Consider the following 26,414-nt stretch of genomic DNA (forward strand, 5'->3'; position numbering starts at 1 on the left):
GATTAGGGGTTAATAACTTTATTTAGGTGTTGGCGATGTCGGGGGCGGCAGATAAGGGGTGTTTAGACTTGGGGTTTATGTTAGGGTGTTAGGTTTAAACTTAACTTTTTTTTCCCCATAGACATCAATGGGGTTGCGTTACGGAGCTTTTCATTCCGCACTTCAGGTGTTAGTTTTTTTTCTAACACTCTCTCCCCATTGATGTCTATGTAGAAAGAGTGGGGGGGTGAAATAATGCAACTTTTGTTGCGTTCATTTTGCACCCTCTATAGTGCAAAACTCGTAATCTAGGTGATTTTTGATTCTTCAGTATGGAGGGGTGTGGCCTGGAATAGATTAATATATGATGACCCAGGAGTGAATTATTGATGGGTTTATAGAAGATATTTAGTGTTCTTTTCCTTTTCCTTTTCTTTTATGGTATTTGAAGATGCCGCTTTCTTTTCTGTTTTTGTTATTAATTACCCATAGTGCATCTAATACCTCTCCCCTTACATATTGTTTAGGTTAGGTTGTTTTGTGTGATCTGTGTTTTCATTACATCTGCTTTTATATTACTGAATCAGAGAGTCATATGTATATACACTGAACTCTTGCACATGCTCAGTAGGAACTGATGCCTCAGAAATTGTGCATAAAAATAATGTGCACAATTTGATAATGCAAGTAAATTGAAAAGGATCTCAAAACTGCTGCTCTATCTGAATCTTAAAGATTAATTTTGATTTTAGTGAACCTGCGCAAAGCAAATATTTACAATCAATGTACTGAGCAAACGGGACTCACCTAAGGGTGACTGCAGGGATTAGATCAAGACACTGCCCCAAACACACTAATGTACTCATACTCATGCAAAAACACATACACATATAAACACATAGACACAGAAACACACACACAAACACACACACATACACATATAAACACACACACATACACTTATAAACACATACACACAGAAACACACACACATACACACAGAAACACACACACATACACATATAAACACATACACACAGAAACACACACACATACACATATAAACACATACTCACAGAAACACACACACATACACACACACACACAGAAACACACACACATACACATGTAAACACACACACATACACATATAAACACATACACACAGAAACACATACACACACATACACACAGAAACACATACACATATAAACACATAGACACAGAAACACACACACATACACATATAAACACACACACCTACACACAGAAACACACACACATACACATATAAACACATACACACAGAAACACACACACATACACATATAAACACATACACACAGAAACACACACACATACACATATAAACACACACACATACACACAGAAACACACACACATACACACAGAAACACATACACATATAAACACATACACACAGAAACACACACACATACACATATAAACACACACACATACACATATAAACACATACACACAGAAACACACACACATACACATATAAACACAAACACACAGAAACACACACACATACACACAGAAACACACACACATACACATATAAACACATACACACAGAAACACAAACACATACACATATAAACACATACACACAGAAACACACACACATATATGCACATACACATTTAAACACATACACACAGAAACACACACACATACCTGCACAAACATATGCACACATGCACATACAGGCACAAGCGCATGCATACCTCCACACATTCACTCTTCTTGGCACATGCATATATAAACACAGTCACACAGAAACACATACACATACATGCACAAACATATGCACACATGCACATACAAACATATACACAAGCATACAACAGCACATACACTCTCATTGGCACATACACATATAAACACATACACACACAAACACACATACATGCACAAACATATGTAGACATGCACATACAGATATATACACATACATACCACAACACGTACACTCTCAATGGCACATACACATATAGGGTAAACACATACACACACAAACACGCATACATGCACAAACATATGCACACATACACATGCATACCACAACACATTACCTCTCATTGGCACATACACATATAAACACACACAAACACACGCAGGTGAGTGCATACATATGCACACATATACACACAAACATAAAACATACAAATACATGCACAAGCACATACACACTCATAGACACAAATACTTACACATGCACACACAGATGAATGTGTAGGTAAATAGCAAGATAGACACTCAGACAAACAGACAGAGAAAGATTTATAGATAGATTTGACAGACAGATTACACATGGTTTATTCTATCACCTTTTTTTCTGCTGGTGTATGTTTCATTCACTGACAAAGCCACATGACTTGACACTGTTGAGAACTTCCCCATGAGTCAATTAAATTGTCTAGTATGGGGGGGGGGGGGGGGGGGTTCCTCAAATATAGTATGTGGTGAATAAAGTTCCTCCCTTTTTATTCTTATATTATCAATAACCAAGACAACATTTCAGGAACCTCCTCTACACCATGTAATATTGTATACACACAATACAATACATACAAATACAATACATACAAACACAATACGATACATACAAACACAATACAATACACACAATATAATGCATACAAATACAATACATACAAACACAATACGATACATACAAACACAATACAATACACACAATATAATGCATACAAATACAATACATACAAATACAATACAATACATACAAACACAATACAATACATACAAACACAATTCAATACATACAAACACAATACAATTCATACAAATACATGCAATACATACAAATACAATACATACAAATACAATACATACAAATACATGCAATACATACAAATACATGCAATACATACAAATACAATACATACAAATACATGCAATACATACAAATACATGCAATACATACAAATACAATACATACAAATACATGCAATACATACAAATACAATACATACAAATACATGCAATACATACAAATACAATGCATACAAATACATGCAATACATACAAATACATGCAATACATACAAATACAATACATACAAATACATGCAATACATACAAATACAATACATACAAATACAATACAATACATACAAATACAATACATACAAATACAATACAATACATACAAATACAATACATACAAATACAATACATTAACACATGTAATACATACAAACACAATACATTACATACAAATACAATACATACAAATACAATACAATACAATAAATACACAATACAATACACACAAACACAATACAACACATACAAATACAATTCAATACATACAAACACAATACAATACAATACATACAAACACAATACAATACATACACATACAATACAATGCATACAAATACAATACAATAAATACAAACACAATGCAATACATACAAACACAATACAATACATACAAATACAATACAATACAATACACACAAATACAATACAATACATACAAACAATACAATACATACAAATACAATACAATACATACAAACACATGCAATACATACAAATACAATACAATACATACAAACACATGTAATACATACAAACAATACAATACATACAAACACAATACAATAAATACAAAACAATAAAATACATACAAATACAATACAATACATACACATATAATACAATACATACAAATACAATACAATACATACAAACGCAATACAATACATACAAATACAATACATACAAATACAATACATATACAAACACAATACAATACATATGAATACAATACAATACATACAAATACAATACAATACATACACAATGCAATACATACAAACACAATACAATACATACAAACACAATACAATACTATACATACACAATGCAATACATACAAACACAATACAATACATACAAATACAATACAATACATGCAAATACAATGCTATACATACAAACACAATACAATACATACAAACACATGCAATACATACAAACACAATACATTACATACAAATGCAATACAGTACATACAAATACAATACAATACAATACATACAAACACAATACAATACATATAAATACAATGCAATACATATAAATACAATACAATACATATAAATACAATACAATACATACAAACATAATACAATACATACAAACACAATACAATACATACAAATACAATACAATACATACAAACACATGCAATACATACAAACACAATACATTACATACAAATACAATACATACAAATACAATACAATACATACAAACACATGCAAAACATACAAACACAATACAATACCTACAAATACAATACAATACATACAAACACATGCAATACATACAAGCAATACAATACATACAAATACAACACAACACATACAAACACAATACAATACATACAAATACAGTAAAATACATACAAATAAAATACAATACATACAAACACAATACAATACCTACAAATACATGCAATACATACAAATACAATACATACAAATACAATACATACAACAACAATACAATACATACAAACACAATACAATACCTACAAATACATACAATACATACAAATACAATACAACACATACAAACACAATACAATAAATACAAATACAATACAATACATACAAATACATACAAACACAATACAATACACACACATATAATACAATACATACAAATACAATGCAATACATACAAATACAATACAATACATACAAATACAATACAATACATACAAACACAATACAATACAATGCAATACATGCACATACAATACAATACAAACAAACAAACACAATACAATACATTCAAATACAATACAATACATACACATACAATACAAACAAACACAATACAATACATAAACATACAATACAATACATACAAACACATGCAATACATACAAACAATACAACACATACAAACAGAATGCAATACATACAAATACAATACTATACAAACACATGCAATAGATACAAACAATACAATACATACAACAACAATACAATACATACAAACACAATACAATACCTACAAATACATACAATACATACAAATACAATACAACACATACAAACACAATACAATAAATACAAATACAATACAATACATACAAATACATACAAACACAATACAATACACACACATATAATACAATACATACAAATACAATGCAATACATACAAATACAATACAATACATACAAATACAATACAATACATACAAACACAATACAATACAATGCAATACATGCACATACAATACAATACAAACAAACAAACACAATACAATACATTCAAATACAATACAATACATACACATACAATACAAACAAACACAATACAATACATAAACATACAATACAATACATACAAACACATGCAATACATACAAACAATACAACACATACAAACAGAATACAATACATACAAATACAATACATACAAACACAATACAATACATACAAACACATGTAACACATACAAACACAATACAATACATACAAATACAATATATACAAACACATGCAATACATACAAACACATGTAATACATACGAACACAATACAATACATATAAATACAATACAATACATACAAACACATGCAATACATACAAACAATACAATACATACAAACACAATATACAATACATACAAATACAATACAATACATACAAACACAATACAATACATACAAATACAGTACAATACATACAAACACATGCAATACATACAAACACAACACAATACATACAAATACAATACAAAACATACAATATAATGCATACAAATACAATACATACAAATACAATACAATACATACAAACACAATACAATACATACAAACACAATTCAATACATACAAACACAATACAATTCATACAAATACATGCAATACATACAAATACAATACATACAAATACAATACATACAAATACATGCAATACATACAAATACATGCAATACATACAAATACAATACATACAAATACATGCAATACATACAAATACATGCAATACATACAAATACAATACATACAAATACATGCAATACATACAAATACAATACATACAAATACATGCAATACATACAAATACAATGCATACAAATACATGCAATACATACAAATACATGCAATACATACAAATACAATACATACAAATACATGCAATACATACAAATACAATACATACAAATACAATACAATACATACAAATACAATACATACAAATACAATACAATACATACAAATACAATACATACAAATACAATACATTAACACATGTAATACATACAAACACAATACATTACATACAAATACAATACATACAAATACAATACAATACAATAAATACACAATACAATACACACAAACACAATACAACACATACAAATACAATTCAATACATACAAACACAATACAATACAATACATACAAACACAATACAATACATACACATACAATACAATGCATACAAATACAATACAATAAATACAAACACAATGCAATACATACAAACACAATACAATACATACAAATACAATACAATACAATACACACAAATACAATACAATACATACAAACAATACAATACATACAAATACAATACAATACATACAAACACATGCAATACATACAAATACAATACAATACATACAAACACATGTAATACATACAAACAATACAATACATACAAACACAATACAATAAATACAAAACAATAAAATACATACAAATACAATACAATACATACACATATAATACAATACATACAAATACAATACAATACATACAAACGCAATACAATACATACAAATACAATACATACAAATACAATACATATACAAACACAATACAATACATATGAATACAATACAATACATACAAATACAATACAATACATACACAATACAATACATACAAACACAATACAATACATACAAACACAATACAATACTATACATACACAATGCAATACATACAAACACAATACAATACATACAAATACAATACAATACATGCAAATACAATGCTATACATACAAACACAATACAATACATACAAACACATGCAATACATACAAACACAATACATTACATACAAATGCAATACAGTACATACAAATACAATACAATACAATACATACAAACACAATACAATACATATAAATACAATGCAATACATATAAATACAATACAATACATATAAATACAATACAATACATACAAACATAATACAATACATACAAACACAATACAATACATACAAATACAATACAATACATACAAACACATGCAATACATACAAACACAATACATTACATACAAATACAATACATACAAATACAATACAATACATACAAACACATGCAAAACATACAAACACAATACAATACCTACAAATACAATACAATACATACAAACACATGCAATACATACAAGCAATACAATACATACAAATACAACACAACACATACAAACACAATACAATACATACAAATACAGTAAAATACATACAAATAAAATACAATACATACAAACACAATACAATACCTACAAATACATGCAATACATACAAATACAATACATACAAATACAATACATACAACAACAATACAATACATACAAACACAATACAATACCTACAAATACATACAATACATACAAATACAATACAACACATACAAACACAATACAATAAATACAAATACAATACAATACATACAAATACATACAAACACAATACAATACACACACATATAATACAATACATACAAATACAATGCAATACATACAAATACAATACAATACATACAAATACAATACAATACATACAAACACAATACAATACAATGCAATACATGCACATACAATACAATACAAACAAACAAACACAATACAATACATTCAAATACAATACAATACATACACATACAATACAAACAAACACAATACAATACATAAACATACAATACAATACATACAAACACATGCAATACATACAAACAATACAACACATACAAACAGAATGCAATACATACAAATACAATACTATACAAACACATGCAATAGATACAAACAATACAATACATACAACAACAATACAATACATACAAACACAATACAATACCTACAAATACATACAATACATACAAATACAATACAACACATACAAACACAATACAATAAATACAAATACAATACAATACATACAAATACATACAAACACAATACAATACACACACATATAATACAATACATACAAATACAATGCAATACATACAAATACAATACAATACATACAAATACAATACAATACATACAAACACAATACAATACAATGCAATACATGCACATACAATACAATACAAACAAACAAACACAATACAATACATTCAAATACAATACAATACATACACATACAATACAAACAAACACAATACAATACATAAACATACAATACAATACATACAAACACATGCAATACATACAAACAATACAACACATACAAACAGAATACAATACATACAAATACAATACATACAAACACAATACAATACATACAAACACATGTAACACATACAAACACAATACAATACATACAAATACAATATATACAAACACATGCAATACATACAAACACATGTAATACATACGAACACAATACAATACATATAAATACAATACAATACATACAAACACATGCAATACATACAAACAATACAATACATACAAACACAATATACAATACATACAAATACAATACAATACATACAAACACAATACAATACATACAAATACAGTACAATACATACAAACACATGCAATACATACAAACACAACACAATACATACAAATACAATACAAAACATACAAACACATGCAATACATACAAACACAATACAATAAATACAAATACAATGCAATACATAAAAATACAATACATTATATACAAACACATGTAATACATACAAACACAATACAATACATACACATACAATACAATACATACAAACACATTCAATACATACAAACAGAATACAATACATACAAACACATGCAATTCATACAAACACAATACAATACATACAAATACAATACATGCAAATACAATACACTACATACAAATACATGTAATACATACAAACACAATACTATACATACAATACAATACATACAAATACATGCAATGCATACAAACACATTACAATCCATATAAATACAATAAAATACATACAAATATAATACAATACATACAAATAAAATAAAATACATACAAATAAAATAAAATACATACAAATACAATACAATACATACAAATACTGTAGAATTTTGATCCATATCAGTTAAGAGTAAGCATATACTTATTAGATCACCTGGTTATATCATCTATAAACACATAAGGGATTTTAAAAAACTTAGATTAAACCTGCCATACTAACACAATAAAACATGCTCAACTCTTTTATAGCTTTAAGTCACTGGTCTTTCTATGGGGATTTAATTTTTAATAGCACAATCTCTCTGCCAGTGGCAAGCCCATGCTATTTCTGGTGGCCAGCACGAAGTAGGGAGGGTATATTAGTGTTGTCACGCCACTCACAGCGGGACCAATGCTATTATACCCAAGAAAACCGTTAACAACCAACAATGTACTGAGATCACCAGATACATTTTTAGTGAACATTTTAAATTTCTGATGAGCTTATAAATGTTTCACTTCTAGTAAGTGCAATTTTATTTTGTATTGTATTGCCACTTTGCGTCGCGGATGCGCTCTCTTTATTTTATGTTTTGAACTATTTATTCCCTATTACCTGTTAAAGGGACATTGTACAGTCGATTTTTCTTTGCATAAATGTGTTGTAGATTATCCATTTATATAGCCCATCTGGCAGTTTTTTTGTAACAATGTATAGTTTTGCTTATTTTTTTAATAGCATTGTGCTGATTTTCAGACTCCTGACCAAGCCCCAAATATTTAAATGCATTCTGATGTCTACAGATTCCTGTAATTTCCTGTTTGTATAATCTTTCTTTTCATATGCAGGGAAGGGGGGTGGTGGGGAGTGTCTGCTCTATCTGTTTTCCCAGTCCCTTTCAGTTTGTGTCCCAGCCTAACTTCATCAACAGTGCAAAGTTTATAAAAGGTTTTACACTGGATTTTTAGATCAGTATCTGTGCATATTCTTCTTTATAGTAGTGTCTATTATATCAGTTATATGACAATTGGTGTATACTTTCCCTTTAAGTTATGTGGTCAAATTCTTAAAACGTAATTGACCAACACTATTATCTGATCTTCCTTTAAAAAGATGAGCTACCAAATCTGACAACACTGAAATATTGCTTTTGGGCTCATTAAGGCAATCACAGATGCATTTGGTGGTTTCAGCAAGACACACCCATTTAATTAAGTAGACAGAAAAACTTGAGTTACAAGTATAGTAATTATTCTTTTTAAACTTGTATCTAGAATGTAGAATGTGAGTGTAAAAACTAAGGAGCTTTTCTAACACTATTACAAATAGAATATATGATGCATGAGAAGCACCCCAAAACTTTATCGGGTATACAACCAACACCCAAAACCTTAGAGGGACCTACATCACTTATAATTGATTTTTCAGGGCCTATCTATCAAGCTCCGAATAGAGCTTGATGCCCTGTGTTTCTGGCGAGCCTGCAGGCTCGCCAGAAGCAACAGTTATGAAGCAGCGGTCACAAAGACCGCTGCTCCATAACCTGTCCGCCTGCTCTGAGCAGGCGGACAGACATCGCCGGAATTCAACCTGATCGAGTACGATCGGGTTGATTGACACCCCCCTGCTGGCGGCTGATTAGCCACGAGTCTGCAGGGGGCGGCGTTGCACCAGCAGCTCTTGTGAGCTGCTGGTGCAATGCTGAATACGGAGAGAGCGTATTGCTCTCCGTATTCAGCGAAGTCTGGCGGACCTGATCCACACTGTCGGATCAGGTCCGCCAGACTTTGGTAAATAGAGGCCATTATGTAGATTTGGAGCACATTTATAAGAAGGCATGGGTGACTGTTAGAATTCAGCAATATGTGGATTACATAAACTAAATAAATGCCAGTATCTATGTATGATATTCTATATTGCATAACTCTATTACGCTCCGTATCTTTTCTTAACAGATCTTTTCTGCAACAGATTCCATTTTTGACAGTAGTATCTAAAAAAGTGTGTTTTGCTCCAGGTTAATTCAGAAACCAAAAGTTTTAGGGTTCCAATGTCGCCAATCCATATTCCAAAAACATCATCAATATATCGCTACCAAGTGTTTTTATGCTCCAAAAATAAGTGTTTTTTAAAAATAATAATCAGTGGTCACATTATTGAAAATAAAGGTAATATTCATGGAAAAGTGGTGTCAGCTCTGGTAGCCCATTCTTTTTAAAAGGCAGATCATAATGTTACTTACGTTTTTAAAATATCTAGGTGTTAAAGATCATGATCTTTGGTCTTTAACCAAGAGGGATGTATAGAAAAATGAAATGGTCCCAGTTTTTTAATAAGTAATTTTCTTTGAAATAAGTCATTTTTGTGTGGTATATGCCTTGTTGTATTTAAAGGAACACTAAAGTCAATATTAGACTTTAATGATTGAGATAGAGCCTGCAGATTTAAGAGATTTTCCAATTTACTTCCATTATAAAATTGTGCACAGTCTTTTTATATGCACACTTTTTGATGTACCAGCTACTACTGAGCATGTGCAAGAGGTCATAGTGTTTACATATATGAGTCTGTTATTGACTTATGGCTGTCACATGGTGCAGAATACCTGCAAATTGAAGTACATTTTGACATTTTGGTCCTTTAACAGGAAAATATTTTTTGAAAGTATAAGAAGAGCTAAGTATGTTTTGTTGTATTAGTATGGTAAGTTATTATAGTTTTTTCTTAATCCATTATGTTTTTACAGATTATATCATTAGATGGTGCTAATATTTACAAGCTTTCCGTCAACTGATCTAGATCAGTAAGAATTAATATTTGATAGTGTTTTGGAGCCCACATGTTTTGAAGCAGAGCATATTGTGTACATACATTATGTCATGAGATGATTAAGGTATTGTCCCTAAAATGCTGTCTTTGTTATTGATCCTTTATAAGTAATTTTGTAAACACATGCAATTACATTTGACTTTTTTATTAACATAAGATTAGATTGCTGGCACATACATATGAGGGCTGTACTGAAAGTTGTTTGGGTTCACTCACTGACAGTGCCACAGATGTGCAATTTCCTATGCCTGGCATAACGTCAGATGGGGACGAGGCAACCAGAAACAGGGGTCCGTGCTCACTGTGCCACAGAAGGATAGAGATGTGTCTCCACTGATGAGGCGCTTACAGGACAAAACATATGTTTGTGGTTAGCTTTATAAATCATTGTGCCCCTGGTGCTTCAGGGCTGTCATGTCCTTATAAATGGAATCAGACTCATGTATTACAGAAATGCCCCCTGTGAAAGGCACACGTGGGCTAAAACAGGCTGTATCCTTAAAGGGACACTGAACCCAATTTTTTTATTTCGTGATTCAGATAGAGCATGCAATTTTAAGCAACTTTATAATTTATTCCTATTATCATTTTTTCTTCATTCTCTTGGTATCTTTATTTGAAAAGCAAGAATGTAAGTTTAGAAGCCGGCCCATTTTTGGTTCACAACCTGGGTTGTTCTTGCTGATTGGTGGATAAATTCACCCACCAATAAACAAGTGCTGTCCAGGGTCTAAACTAAAAATTGGCTGGCTCCGTAGCATAGATGCCTTCTTTTTCAAATAAAGATAACAAGAGAACGAAGAAAAAAATATAATATGAGTCAATTAGAAAGTTTCTTAAAATTACATGCACTATCTGACTCATGAAAGAAAAACATTGGATTCAGTATCCCTTTAACACTTTATCATAGGGCTAGCTACTATGTCCCTCCCCAACTGAGCAATTCTCTTTTGTATTTTATGACCTCAGAGGGTGCCATGTGGAATTGCCAGCTTGCTTCTATAATACAGGGGCCAGATGGTTAATTATACTATGACTCTTTTGTAGATTATTATCTATCTGGATCTGCTAGATTATTACTCAATGCAGCTCAGCGCTTGACATAAAAAAAAATGTTTTCTTTATCCTCATGTGTCTTAGACACATACCTGGTGCCAGCAAGGGATTAGAATTATTATTAGGCAAGATGTTCCTCCCAGGCACTGTGACAGTCTTATGACAAGTAACTGGCAGCAAAAATTAGTTTTAGGCTCCACCCTGCATTAGTGATGTCGCGAACAGTTCGCCGGAGAACAGTTCCCGGCGATCTTAGCTTGTTCGCGTTCGCCGCGGCGGGCGAACATATGCGATGTTCGATCCGCCCCCTATTCGTCATCATTGAGTAAACTTTGACCCTGTATTTCACAGTCTGCAGACACATTTCAGCCAATCAGCAGCAGACACTCCCTCCCAGACCCTCCCAGCTCCTGGGCAGCAGCCATTTTAGATTCATTCTGATCCTGCATTCTTAGTGAGAGGAGTGATAGTGCTGCTGATTTTATAGGGAAATTGATAGCTAGGCTAGTGTATTCAGTGTCCACTACAGTCCTGAAGGACTCATCTGATCTCTGCTGTAAGGACAGCACCCCAAAAAGCCCTTTTTAGGGCTAGAACTTCAGTCGTTTTTTTTTTTTTGTTTTTTTTTGTAATCTTATTGCATTTGCCTGCCTGTCAGCCTGTGTGTCAGGCTCACAGCATATACTGTGCCTACTTGCTCACTGCCACCACTCATATCTGGTGTAACATTAGTGTAAATTTAAAAAAAAAAACTTTTACATCAGTCTGCTAGTGTAATCTAATTTCAGTTGCTAGCAGGCCTGTGTGTCAGGCTCACAGCATATACTGTGCCTAATTGTTCAGTGCCACCACTCATATCTGGTGTAACATTAGTGTAAAAAAAAAATTAAAAAACTTTTACATCAGTCTGCTAGTGTAATCTTATTTCAGTTGCTAGCAGGCCTGTGTGTCAGGCTCACAGCATATACTGTGCCTAATTGTTCAGTGCCACCACTCATATCTGGTGTAACATTAGTGTAAAAAAAAAATTAAAAAACTTTTACATCAGTCTGCTAGTGTAATCTTATTTCAGTTGCCAGGCCAGCCTGCCACTGCCAGCCTCAGTGCCACCACTCATATCTGGTGTAACATTAGTGTAATTTTTTTTTAAAAAAACTTTTACATCAGTCTGCTAGTGTTATTTAATTTTAGTTGCCAGGCCAGCCTGCCACTGCCAGCCTGTGTGTCAGGCTCACAGCATATACTGTGCCTACTTGCTCACTGCCACCACTCATATCTGGTGTAACATTAGTGTAAATTTAAAAAAAAAAACTTTTACATCAGTCTGCTAGTGTAATCTAATTTCAGTTGCTAGCAGGCCTGTGTGTCAGGCTCACAGCATATACTGTGCCTAATTGTTCAGTGCCACCACTCATATCTGGTGTAACATTAGTGTAAAAAAAAAATTAAAAAACTTTTACATCAGTCTGCTAGTGTAATCTTATTTCAGTTGCTAGCAGGCCTGTGTGTCAGGCTCACAGCATATACTGTGCCTAATTGTTCAGTGCCACCACTCATATCTGGTGTAACATTAGTGTAAAAAAAATTTTAAAAAACTTTTACATCAGTCTGCTAGTGTAATCTTATTTCAGTTGCCAGGCCAGCCTGCCACTGCCAGCCTCAGTGCCACCACTCATATCTGGTGTAACATTAGTGTAATTTTTTTTAAAAAAAACTTTTACATCAGTCTGCTAGTGTTATTTAATTTTAGTTGCCAGGCCAGCCTGCCACTGCCAGCCTGTGTGTCAGGCTCACAGCATATACTGTGCCTACTTCCTCAGTGCCACCACTCATATCTGTTGTAACATTAGTGTAAATTTTTTTTAAAAAAACTTTTACATCAGTCTGCTAGTGTTATTTAATTTTAGTTGCCAGGCCAGCCTGCCACTAGTGCCAGCCTGTGTGTCAGGCTCACAGCATATACTGTGCCTACTTCCTCAGTGCTACCACTCATATCTGTTGTTACATTAGTGTAAATTTTTTAAAAAAAAACTTTTACATCAGTCTGCTAGTGTTATTTAATTTTAGTTGCCAGGCCAGCCTGCCACTGCCAGCCTGTGTGTCAGGCTCACAGCATATACTGTGCCTACTTCCTCAGTGCCACCACTCATATCTGTTGTAACATTAGTGTAAATTTAAAAAAAAAAAACTTTTACATCAGTCTGCTAGTGTTATTTAATTTTAGTTGCCAGGCCAGCCTGCCACTAGTGCCAGCCTGTGTGTCAGGCTCACAGCATATACTGTGCCTACTTCCTCAGTGCCACCACTCATATCTGTTGTAACGTTAGTGTAATTTAAAAAAAAAAAACTTTTACATCAGTCTGCTAGTGTTATTTAATTTTAGTTGCCAGGCCAGCCTGCCACTGCCAGCCTGTGTGTCAGGCTCACAGCATATACTGTGCGTACTTCCTCAGTGCCACCACTCATATCTGTTGTAACATTAGTGTAAATTTTTTAAAAAAAAACTTTTACATCAGTCTGCTAGTGTTATTTAATTTTAGTTGCCAGGCCAGCCTGGCACTGCCAGCCTGTGTGTCAGGCTCACAGCATATACTGTGCCTACTTCCTCAGTGCCACCACTCATATCTGTTGTAACATTAGTGTAAAAAATTTTTAAAAAAACTTTTACATCAGTCTGCTAGTGTTATTCAATTTTAGTTGCCAGGCCAGCCTGCCACTGCCAGCCTGTGTGTCAGGCTCACAGCATATACTGTGCCTACTTCCTCAGTGCCACCACTCATATCTGTTGTAACATTAGTGTAAATTTAAAAAAAAAAAAACTTTTACATCAGTCTGCTAGTGTTATTTAATTTTAGTTGCCAGGCCAGCCTGCCACTGCCAGCCTGTGTGTCAGGCTCACAGCATATACTGTGCCTACTTCCTCAGTGCCACCACTCATATCTGTTGTAACATTAGTGTAATTTAAAAAAAAAAAAAAAACTTTTACATCAGTCTGCTAGTGTTATTTAATTGCAGTTGCCTGTCTGCCAGCGTGTGTGCCAGGCCCACTTGCCAACTAGTGCCACCAATCATATTTGTTATAACAGTAGTGTAAATATTTAAAAAAAAAACTTTTTTGACTGTGAAACATCAGTCTGCTAGTGTAATCTAATTGAAGTTGCCTGCCTGCCAGCGTGTGTGCCAGGCGCACTTGACAAGTTAGTGGCACCACTCATATTATTGAGAAATTATATATCTATCAAATCTATCTCTTTATCTATCAAATCTATCTAACTATCATTCGTATCTATCAAATGTATATTGCATCTATTGATCTATGTAATTCGTATCTATCAAAAGTATATTGCATTTATTGATCTATGTAATTCGTATCTATCAAATGTATATTGCATCTATTGATCTATGTAATTCGTATCTATCAAATGTATATTGCATCTATTGATCTATGTAATTTGTATCTATCAAATGTATATTGCATCTATTGATCTATGTAATTCGTATCTATCAAATGTATATTGCATCTATTGATCTATGTAATTCGTATCTATCAAATGTATATTGCATCTATTGATCTATGTAATTCGTATCTATCAAATGTATATTGCATCTATTGATCTATGTAATTCGTATCTATCAAATGTATATTGCATCTATTGATCTATGTAATTCAAATCTATCAAATGTATATTGCATCTATTGATCTATGTAATTTGTATCTATCATATGTATATTGCATCTATTGATCTATGTAATCTATGTATCTATCTATCAAATCTATCTATCTCGTGGTTGTGCAAATGGACTGTTTGCGGTTGTTTGCTGTGCGTTACACGGGGAGTTTGGTCTGTCACTGTGAAGCGGGCGTAACCCTTACACTACCTGATCGATACAACATCATACCTGATGTTTTAAAGCACGTTATTCCAAACAATTTAGGAATGTTAGGTGATTTATGCCCTTTATGGATTAAAACCAGACTCTGCATCAATTATGTAATTTTCCATGGGAGTTTTGCCATGGATCCCCCTCCAGCATGCCACAGTCCAGGTGTTAGTCCCCTTGAAACAACTTTTCCATCATTATTGTGGCCAGAAAGAGTCCCTGTTGGTTTTAAAGTTCGCCTGCCTATTGAAGTCAATGTCGGTTCGCCCGGTTCGCCGGTTCGCGAACAGTCGCAGAAGTTCGAGTCCGTCACTCGCAAACCGAAATTTTTAGGTTTGCGACATCACTACCCTGCATATATGTTTAGTGGGCCCTAAAATATTTAAATATAAAGATATCATTTCTATGTGCATATGTCTCTGCAAGCCCAACACAGAAGTCTTCACTTCCCACAAATTCTTATTTTTGCCAGTCAACACTTTTTCAAACATTACCTAGAACCCGAAAAAGTTTTCAAAAGAGGCCGAATTATCAAATGTCTTGCGGACCTGATCCGACAGTGCAGATCAAGTCCGCAAGACATCGCTGAATGCGGAGAGCAATACGCTCTCCGTATTCAACATTGCACCAGCAGCTCACAAGAGCTGCGGGTGCAACGCCGCCCCCTGCAGACTCGCGGCCAATGGGCCGCCAGCAGGGGGTGTCAATCAACCCGATCGTACTCGATCAGGTTGAATTTCGGTGATTCCTGTCCGCCTGCTCAGACCGCTGCTCCATAACTTGTGTTTCTGGCGAGTCTGAAGACTCGCCAGAAACACGGGGCGTCAAGCTCCATACGAAGGTTGATAGATAGGCCCCTTAATGTTGGCCAGCGCAGCCAAGTGGTCCTGAAAAGGGATGAAAGATGTTTAAACAAGGACATTTCCAGCCCCATGAGGCAGGTAAATATCAATTGGTATAACAGCTTTATTTCCTTAAAGGAATTGAAAGGTTGAAATTGAAATGAGCATAGCTGCATCTCAAGTTGAAATAGAAGCATTTTTGCAATACACTTCCATTAGTGAAAATGCTTCTAGTAAAAGTTATTACTGTTATTTAAATGGCATACGCACATATGGTGTGTGTCCCGTGCCCCAGCATTCAAACAACAATCAGTGGCTTGTATGACAGAAATTAAAGGGACAGTCTAGTCAAAATTAAACTTTCATTATTATTACTTTCCCATTTACTTTTATCATTAAATTTTCTTTGTTCTCTTGGTGCTCTTTGTTGAAAGCTAAACCTAGGTAGGCTCATATGTTAATTTCTAAGCCCTTGAAGGCCACCTCTTATCTCAGTGCATTTTAAATGTGTTTCACTGCTAGACAGCTCTAGTTCATGTGTGCCATATAGATAAACATTGTGCTCACTCCCATGGAGTTATTAATGAGTCAGCACTGATTGACTACAATGGATGTGTGTTAAAAGAACTGAGATAAGGGGGTAGAGGCTTATATACAAGGTAATCACAGAGGTAAAAAGTATATTTAATATAACAGTTGGTTATGCAAAACTGGGGAATGGGTAATAAAGGGATTATCTATCTTTTTAAACAATAAGAATTCTGGAGTAGACTGTCCCTTTAAGTCTCCACAGACACAATATATACCATGGACAGCTATCTGAGCAGGCATGGTGTTTCAATACTGGTGCACGGCTCTCACAGTATATGTGCATATGCCAGTTAAAAAAAAACAGAAGCATTTTTGCTAATGGAACTATACTGTAAAAAAACTTCTATTTAAAATTTAAATGCACCCATGCACATTTCAATGTTAATCTTTCTATCTCTTTAATATGATCACATTGCTATTTATATATTTCTTACATAGCAGTAATCTAATGATTTGTATTTTGTAATGTCTGCAGGGATGGGAGTATCTACGGTCACCGCTGCTCGCATCTTAAAGGGACAGATGACAGGTCAGCTTGGGGAGAATACACAACTGGAAATGGAAAAATTCCCTTATTTGGCTCTCTCCAAAGTAAGATGCTTGTGATGATTTTCCAATAATATCTGTCACTATGTTAAGTAAGATTTGCACATGACTGAGTTCACTTGCTGTATAAATACTGTCTAGTTCTGTTCATGTTTTGTTCAGATCCAAACTCTCAGCTCAGCTGCCTTTAGTAAAAAAAACAATAAAAAAAAAAAAGTGGGACCAACTGGAATATGTATACATAGGAGGTGAGACGCCCTGGGCTGCTGCCCGTATCGCCCACCCCTGGAAACAGCCCTGCTCAGAACTCTGAGTGATTCAGAGGATACTGTGTCAGTTATGTCTGTGTCTAGATATAGATGTGCAGTATATCTGCAGAAATGTGTGCAATAATTGTGCATATAAGTTGCATAGTTATGCATACACAGTTTTGTATGTATTTTGCACATGTGAGTATTGCATATAAATGGTGCATGTAAGCTATAAATATATGTTGTGCGTGTGGGTTGTGCATTTAACCAGTGCATATACTGTATATGCTGTGCATGTGATTAGTGCAGTAACGCATATAAGTTATATTAAACATGTAAGTTTCACATGTGCATGTATCCTACCTGTGCATACAGGTTTTACATGTAAGTTAAGCAAATAATATGTGCATAAAGTTGTGTATCTAGGCTGTGTGTATATAAGTTATACATGTACATTGGGTATAGCTATGCATATAAATTGTGCATATAAGTTGTGTGTGTTATCCTTGTAAGTTGTGTGTGTTATGTAAGTTGTGTGTGTTATACTTGTAAGATGTGTGTGTTTTCCTTGTAAGTTGTGTGTGTTATGTAAGTTGTGTGTGTTATACTTGTAAGTTGTGTGTGTTATGTAAGTTGTGTGTGTTATACTTGTAAATTGTGTGTGTTATGTAAGTTGTGTGTGTTATACTTGTAAGTTGTGTGTGTTATCCTTGTAAGTTGTGTGTGTTATGTAAGTTGTGTGTGTTATGTAAGTTGTGTGTGTTATACTTGTAAGTTGTGTGTGTTATCCTTGTAAGTTGTGTGTGTGTTATACTTGTAAGTTGTGTGTGTGTTATACTTGTAAGTTGTGTGTGTTATGTAAGTTGTGTGTGTTATACTTGTAAGTTGTGTGTGTTATACTTGTAAGTTGTGTGTGTTATGTAAGTTGAGTGTGTTATGTAAGTTGTGTGTGTTATACTTGTAAGTTGTGTGTGTTATGTAAGTTGTGTGTGTTATACTTGTAAGTTGTGTGTGTTATGTAAATTGTGTGTGTTATGTAAGTTGTGTGTGTTATACTTGTAAGTTGTGTGTGTTATCCTTGTAAGTTGTGTGTGTTATGTAAGTTGTGTGTGTTATACTTGTAAGTTGTGTGTGTTATCCTTGTAAGTTGTGTGTGTTATACTTGTAAGTTGTGTGTGTTATGTAAGTTGTGTGTGTTATACTTGTAAGTTGTGTGTGTTATACTTGTAAGTTGTGTGTGTTATGTAAGTTGTGTGTGTTATGTAAGTTGTGTGTGTTATACTTGTAAGTTGTGTGTGTTATGTAAGTTGTGTGTGTTATACTTGTAAGTTGTGTGTGTTATGTAAGTTGTGTGTGTTATGTAAGTTGTGTGTGTTATACTTGTAAGTTGTGTTTTATGTAAGTTGTGTGTGTTATACTTGTAAGTTGTGTGTGTTATCCTTTTACGTTGTGTGTGTTATCCTTGTAAGTTGTGTGTGTTATGTAAGTTGTGTGTGTTATGTAAGTTGTGTGTGTTATACTTGTAAATTGTGTGTGTTATGTAAGTTGTGTGTGTTATCCTTGTAAGTTGTGTGTGTTATCCTTGTAAGTTGTGTGTGTTATGTAAGTTGTGTGTGTTATACTTTTAAGTTGTGTGTGTTATGTAAGTTGTGTGTGTTATACTTGTAAGTTGTGTGTGTTATCTTTTTAAGTTGTGTGTGTTATCCTTGTAAGTTGTGTGTGTTATGTAAAGTTGTGTGTGTTATACTTTTAAGTTGTGTGTGTTATGTAAGTTGTGTGTGTTATGTAAGTTGTGTGTGTTATGCAAGTTGTGTGTGTTATACTTGTAAGCTGTGTGTGTTATGTAAGTTGTGTGTGTTATGTAAGTTGTGTGTGTTATGCAAGTTGTGTGTGTTATACTTGTAAGCTGTGTGTGTTATGCAAGTTGTGTGTGTTATGTAAGTTGTGTGTGTTATACTTGTAAGTTGTGTGTGTTATGCAAGTTATGTGTGTTATGTAAGTTGTGTGTGTTATGCAAGTTGTGTGTGTTATGTAAGTTGTGTGTGTTATACTTGTAAGTTGTGTGTGTTAGCTGAAGGATGTGATACTCATTAGTTGCTGCTCCACCTACAGCGATTCCTGGATGCCAGCCCAACCCCTGGGGCACAAGCTGTTTACCAAAAAATTACCTGGATTAACTGGTGAAGCTGTTCACATTACTGGGTGTCACCTTATTCTTGTTAATGATAACAATTTCACTATATAAAAAGATTATTAGTGAATATTTACACAGCAAGCAATAAAAGAAAGGGACAATAATGACTAGCTGCACGCTGGCCTTGGTAGCGAAGAATCTACGCACACAAACACGTAAAGGGAACATAATGACTAGCTGCACACTGGCCTTGGTAGCGAAGAATCTACGCACACAAACACGTAAAGGGAACATAATGACTAGCTGCACACTGGCCTTGGTAGCGAAGAATCTACGCACACAAACACGTAAAGGGAACATAATGACTAGCTGCACGCTGGCCTTGGTAGCGAAGAATATACGCACACAAACACGTAAAGGGATGTAGAATGTCTTCTAATTACTAGAGTTTTTTGTAGTGTGGCAATAAATAGACAAGTCAACTATGCATTTTCTGAATAAATTACCATCTGATTTGCTGCATATGTTTTTAATGGCCATACTCAGGAACTAATTCAGAATGTTACTGGAGTATGCACAGCTAGTGATTGTTCATTTGTTAGCAAAACCTACATTGTTTTCAGTATCCTTATTTTATAACCTCTGCTAAAACCAGATACGTAGCAAGGTTAGGCCTGTGAAGTCTGCAGTCACCGATTCTCAGAGTTAGGAAAATCCAAATTTTTCAAAGTTAATTTACAGTAAAAAGGGCAAATTAAATAACTGAAAGTAAAGACAAAATTAAACTTCAATTAATCAGATAGACATGCTGAAAAGCAAACCTAGGTATCCTCAGAAGCAGCAATGCACTATTGGGAGATAGGTGGCAATTCCGATTTAACTGTCCCTTTATTGCAAATTTGTATCACTACACAAAGCATTTTATATTCAACTATCAAACGGCCAGATTACGAGTTTTGCATTATGGCTCATAACGCTGCTTTTTCACTACCACTGCTATTACGAGTCTTGTAGGTATAGCTGTACCGCACACTTTTTTGACCGTAACGCAACGTAACTACCACACCCAATCAGCCAATAGGATTTTTTACCCTTTAATTCCGATTGGCTGATAGAATCAGAATTCTATCAGCCAATCGGAATTCAAGGGACACCATCTTGGATGATGTCATTTAAAGGAACCTTAATTCTTCAGTAGACAGTGAAAGAAGAGGATGCTCCGTGCCAGATGTCTTGAAGATGGACCCGCTCCGCATCGGAAGGATGAAGATAGAAGATGCCGTCTGAATGAAGACTTCTGCCCGCCTGAAGGACAACTTCTTGCCGCTTGGATGAAGACTTCTCCCGGCTTCGTTGAGGACTTCTTGCCGCTTGGATGAAGACTTCTCCCGGATTGATGAGGATGGATGTTTGGTCTACAAAAACTGTAAGTGGATCTTCGGGGGTTAGTGTTAGGTTTTTTTAAGGGTTTATTGGGTGGGTTTTATTTTTAGATTAGGGTTTTGGGCAACGAAAAAGAGCTAAATGCCCTTTTAAGGGCATTGCCCATCCAAATGCCCTTTTCAGGGCAATGGGTAGCTTAGGTTTTTTAGATAGGATTTTATTTGGGGGGCTTGGTTGTGTGGGTGGTGGGTTTTACTGTTGGGGGGTTGTTTGTATTTTTTTAACAGATAAAAGAGCTGATTTATTTGGGGCAATGCCCCGCAAAAGGCCCTTTTAAGGGCTATTGGCAGTTTAGTTTAGGCTAGGTTTTTTTGTTTGTTTTATTTGATGGGGGCCTTTTTATTTTGATAGAGCTATTAGATTAGGTGTAATTAGTTTAAATATTTGATCATTTCTTTTTTATTTTGTGTAATTTAGTGTTTATTTTTTGTTGTAATTTAGTTAATTGTATTTAATTAATGTAGTTTATTTAATTTTAGTGTAATGTTAGGTGTTAGTGTAAGAGAGGTTAGAATTTATTTTACAGGTAACTGTATTTATTTTAACTAGGTAGCTAGTAAATAGTTAATAACTATTTACTAACTAGTCTACCTAGTTAAAATCAATACAAACTTAGCTGTGAAATAAAAATAATACCTGAGATAGCTAGAATGTAACTATTAGTTATATTGTAGCTAGCTTAGGGTTTATTTTACAGGTAAGTATTTAGTTTTAAATAGGAATTAGCTAGGTAAGAATTGTAATTTTTATTTAGATTTATTTTAATTATATTAAAGTTAGGGGGGTTAGGGTTAGACTTAGGGTAAGGTTTAGGGGTTAATATATTTATTTAGTGTTAGTGATGTGGGAGGCCAGAGGTTTAGGGGTTAATAACTTAAGTATAGTGGTGGCGGCGATGTTGGGGGCAGCAAATTAGGGGTTAATAAGTGTAATGTAGTTAGCTTCGATGTTAGGAGCGGCAGATTAGGGGTTAATAACTGTAATATAGGTGGCGGCGATGATAGGGGCGGCAGATTAGGGGTTAATAAGTGTAATGTAGGTGACGGCGATGTCAGGGGCAGCACATTAGGGGTGTTTAGACTCGGGGTTTATGTTAGGGTGTTAGGTTTAAACATAAATTTTCTTTCCCCATAGGAATCAATGGGTCTGCGTTACGGAGCTTTATGCTCCTTTATTGCAGATGTTAAGGCTTTTTTTTAGCCGGCTCTCCCCATTGATGTCTATGGGGAAATTGTGCACGAGCACGTAAAACCAGTTTAAAGCAGTGCTGGTATTTGTGTGCGGTATGGAACTCAACGCAACCATATTGCCCGCAAACGCAGGTTTTTGGAAAACCTGTAATAACAGCGCTATAAAAGGTGAGCAGTGGAAATAACTTGCAAGTTATTACCGAGCCGCCCATTATGCAAAACTCGTAATCTGGCCGAAAGTGTTCTATATATCTTTAGATAATGACATAACACACAAAATTTCACTGAGGCTCTCAAGTGACCACATTAAGACCTGACCAAGTATTTCTAACCCGTTTTATTATGCATTACTTGATTACACAATTGTACTGTATTTAATGGTCCTTTAGAGAACATTTGTCAGTGATACTTCTGCACCCGACTGCTGACACCAGCATATAGCTCCCTGTGACACTCCTGACAATATCACACATATATCTGTGACACACTCCAGACAATGGGGGGTAGTTATCAACGCGTCTAATTTACCTGCCTTCGCCGGTCCAATACGCCCGCCTAAGCTCGCCTACCATCGCCGCCGCGGACCTGCAAAATTTCGCCTAAGTTATCAATAAATCTGTCAAAAAGCCGCGCACCAAGTATGGGGCGATGAGCTGCGGACTGTGAGAGTTATCACTCATCCGATCTCGCTGCTCTTCGGCTTTTTGACAGCTTTATTGCTAGCCTGTCACTAAGCACCCACACTAACGACACTGTTCTACCCCCTATACCGGCGCCCACGGAGCCCCCCGCAACTCAATAAAATTACTAACCCTTAAACCGCTGCTCCTAGACCCCGCCGCAATGCTTATAAATGTATTAACCCCTAAACCGCCGCTCCCGGACACCGCCGCCACCTACATTATACCTAGTAACCCCTATCCTGCCCCCCCTATACCACAGCCCTCTATAATAAAGTTATTAACCCCTATCCTGCTGATCCCGGACCCCGCCGCAACTAAATAAATAGTTTAACCCCTAAACCGCCGCTCCCGGACCTCGTTGCAACTAAATAAATAGTTTAACCCCTAAACCGCCGCTCCCGGACCCCGCCGCAACCTATATTAAACTTATTAACCCCTATCCTGCCCCCCCTACACCGTCGCCACCTATAATAAATGTATTAACCCCTTGGAGGATCACTTCTGCTGCTCCGGATCTCCTCTTCGGTTCCATCGGTGGCTCAGCTGAGTGAAGACGACTCAAGGTAGGATGATCTTCAGGGGGCTAGTGTTAGGTTTATTTAAGGGGGGTTTGGGTTAGATTAGGGGTATGTGGGTGGTGGGTTTTAACGTTGGGGGGGGTTGTATTTTTCTTTTACAGGCAAAAGAGCTGTTTTCTTTGGGGCATGCCCCGCAAAAGGCCCTTTTAAGGGCTGGTAAGGTAAAAGAGCTTTGAACTTTTTTAATTTAGAATAGGGTAGGGCATTTTTTTATTTTGGGGGGCTTTGTTATTTTATTAGGGGGCTTAGATTAGGTGTAATTAGCTTAAAATTGTTGTAATATTTTTGAAATGTTTGTAACTTATTTTTTTTATTTTTTGTAACTTAGCTTTTTCATTTTTTGTACTTTAGTTAGTTTATGTAATTGTATTTAATTGTAGTTATTTGTAGGTAATTTATTTAATTAATTTAATGATAGTGTAGTATTAGGTTTAATTGTAACTTAAGTTAGGATTTATTTTACAGGTGATTTTGTATTTCTTTTAGCTAGGTAGTTATTAAATTGTTAATAACTATTTAATAACTATTCTAACTAGCTAAAATAAATACAAAGTTACCTGTAAAATAAACATAAATCCTAAAATAGCTACAATGTAATTATTAATTACATTGTAGCTATGTTAGGGTTTATTTTACAGGTAAGTATTTAGTTTAAATAGGAATAATTTATTAAAGTATAGTGTAGTGTTAGGTGTAATTGTAACTTAGGTTAGTTTTTATTTTACAGGTAAATTTCTCTTTATTTTAGCTAGGTAAGCTATTAAATAGTTAATAACTATTTATTAGCTATTGTACCTAGCTAAAATAAATTGAAAGTTGCCTGTAAAATAAAAATAAATCCTAAGATAGCTACAATATAATTATTATTTATATTGTAGCTATATTAGGGTTTATTTTATAGGTAAGTATTTATTTTTAAATAGGATTCATTTAGTTAATAATAGAAATATTATTTAGATTTATTTAATTAATATTTAAGTTAGGGGGGTGTTAGGTTTAGTGTTAGACTTAGGTTTAGGGGTTAATAAATTTATTACAGTGGCGGCGGTGTAGGGGGGGCAGGATAGGGGTTAATACATTTATTATAGGTGGCGACGGTGTAGGGGGGGCAGGATAGGGGTTAATAAGTTTAATATAGGTGGCGACAGTGTAGGGGG

General features: G+C 34.2%; 1 protein-coding gene across 1 annotated transcript in view; it reads left to right on the forward strand.

The window, feature by feature from the left end:
• LOC128638326 (alkaline phosphatase, tissue-nonspecific isozyme-like) overlaps nt 1-26,414 on the forward strand; it is a 106,791-nt gene that overhangs the window by 31,378 nt on the left and 48,999 nt on the right. The window contains exon 3 of the mRNA XM_053690230.1: nt 18,908-19,023. Within this exon, the coding sequence (XP_053546205.1) occupies nt 18,910-19,023 (114 nt within the window). The 5' untranslated portion in view covers nt 18,908-18,909. The remainder of the gene's footprint in view (nt 1-18,907; nt 19,024-26,414) is intronic.

The sequence above is a fragment of the Bombina bombina genome, chromosome 8, assembly GCF_027579735.1.
Source record: "Bombina bombina isolate aBomBom1 chromosome 8, aBomBom1.pri, whole genome shotgun sequence".
Classification (NCBI taxonomy): Eukaryota; Metazoa; Chordata; class Amphibia; order Anura; family Bombinatoridae; genus Bombina; species Bombina bombina.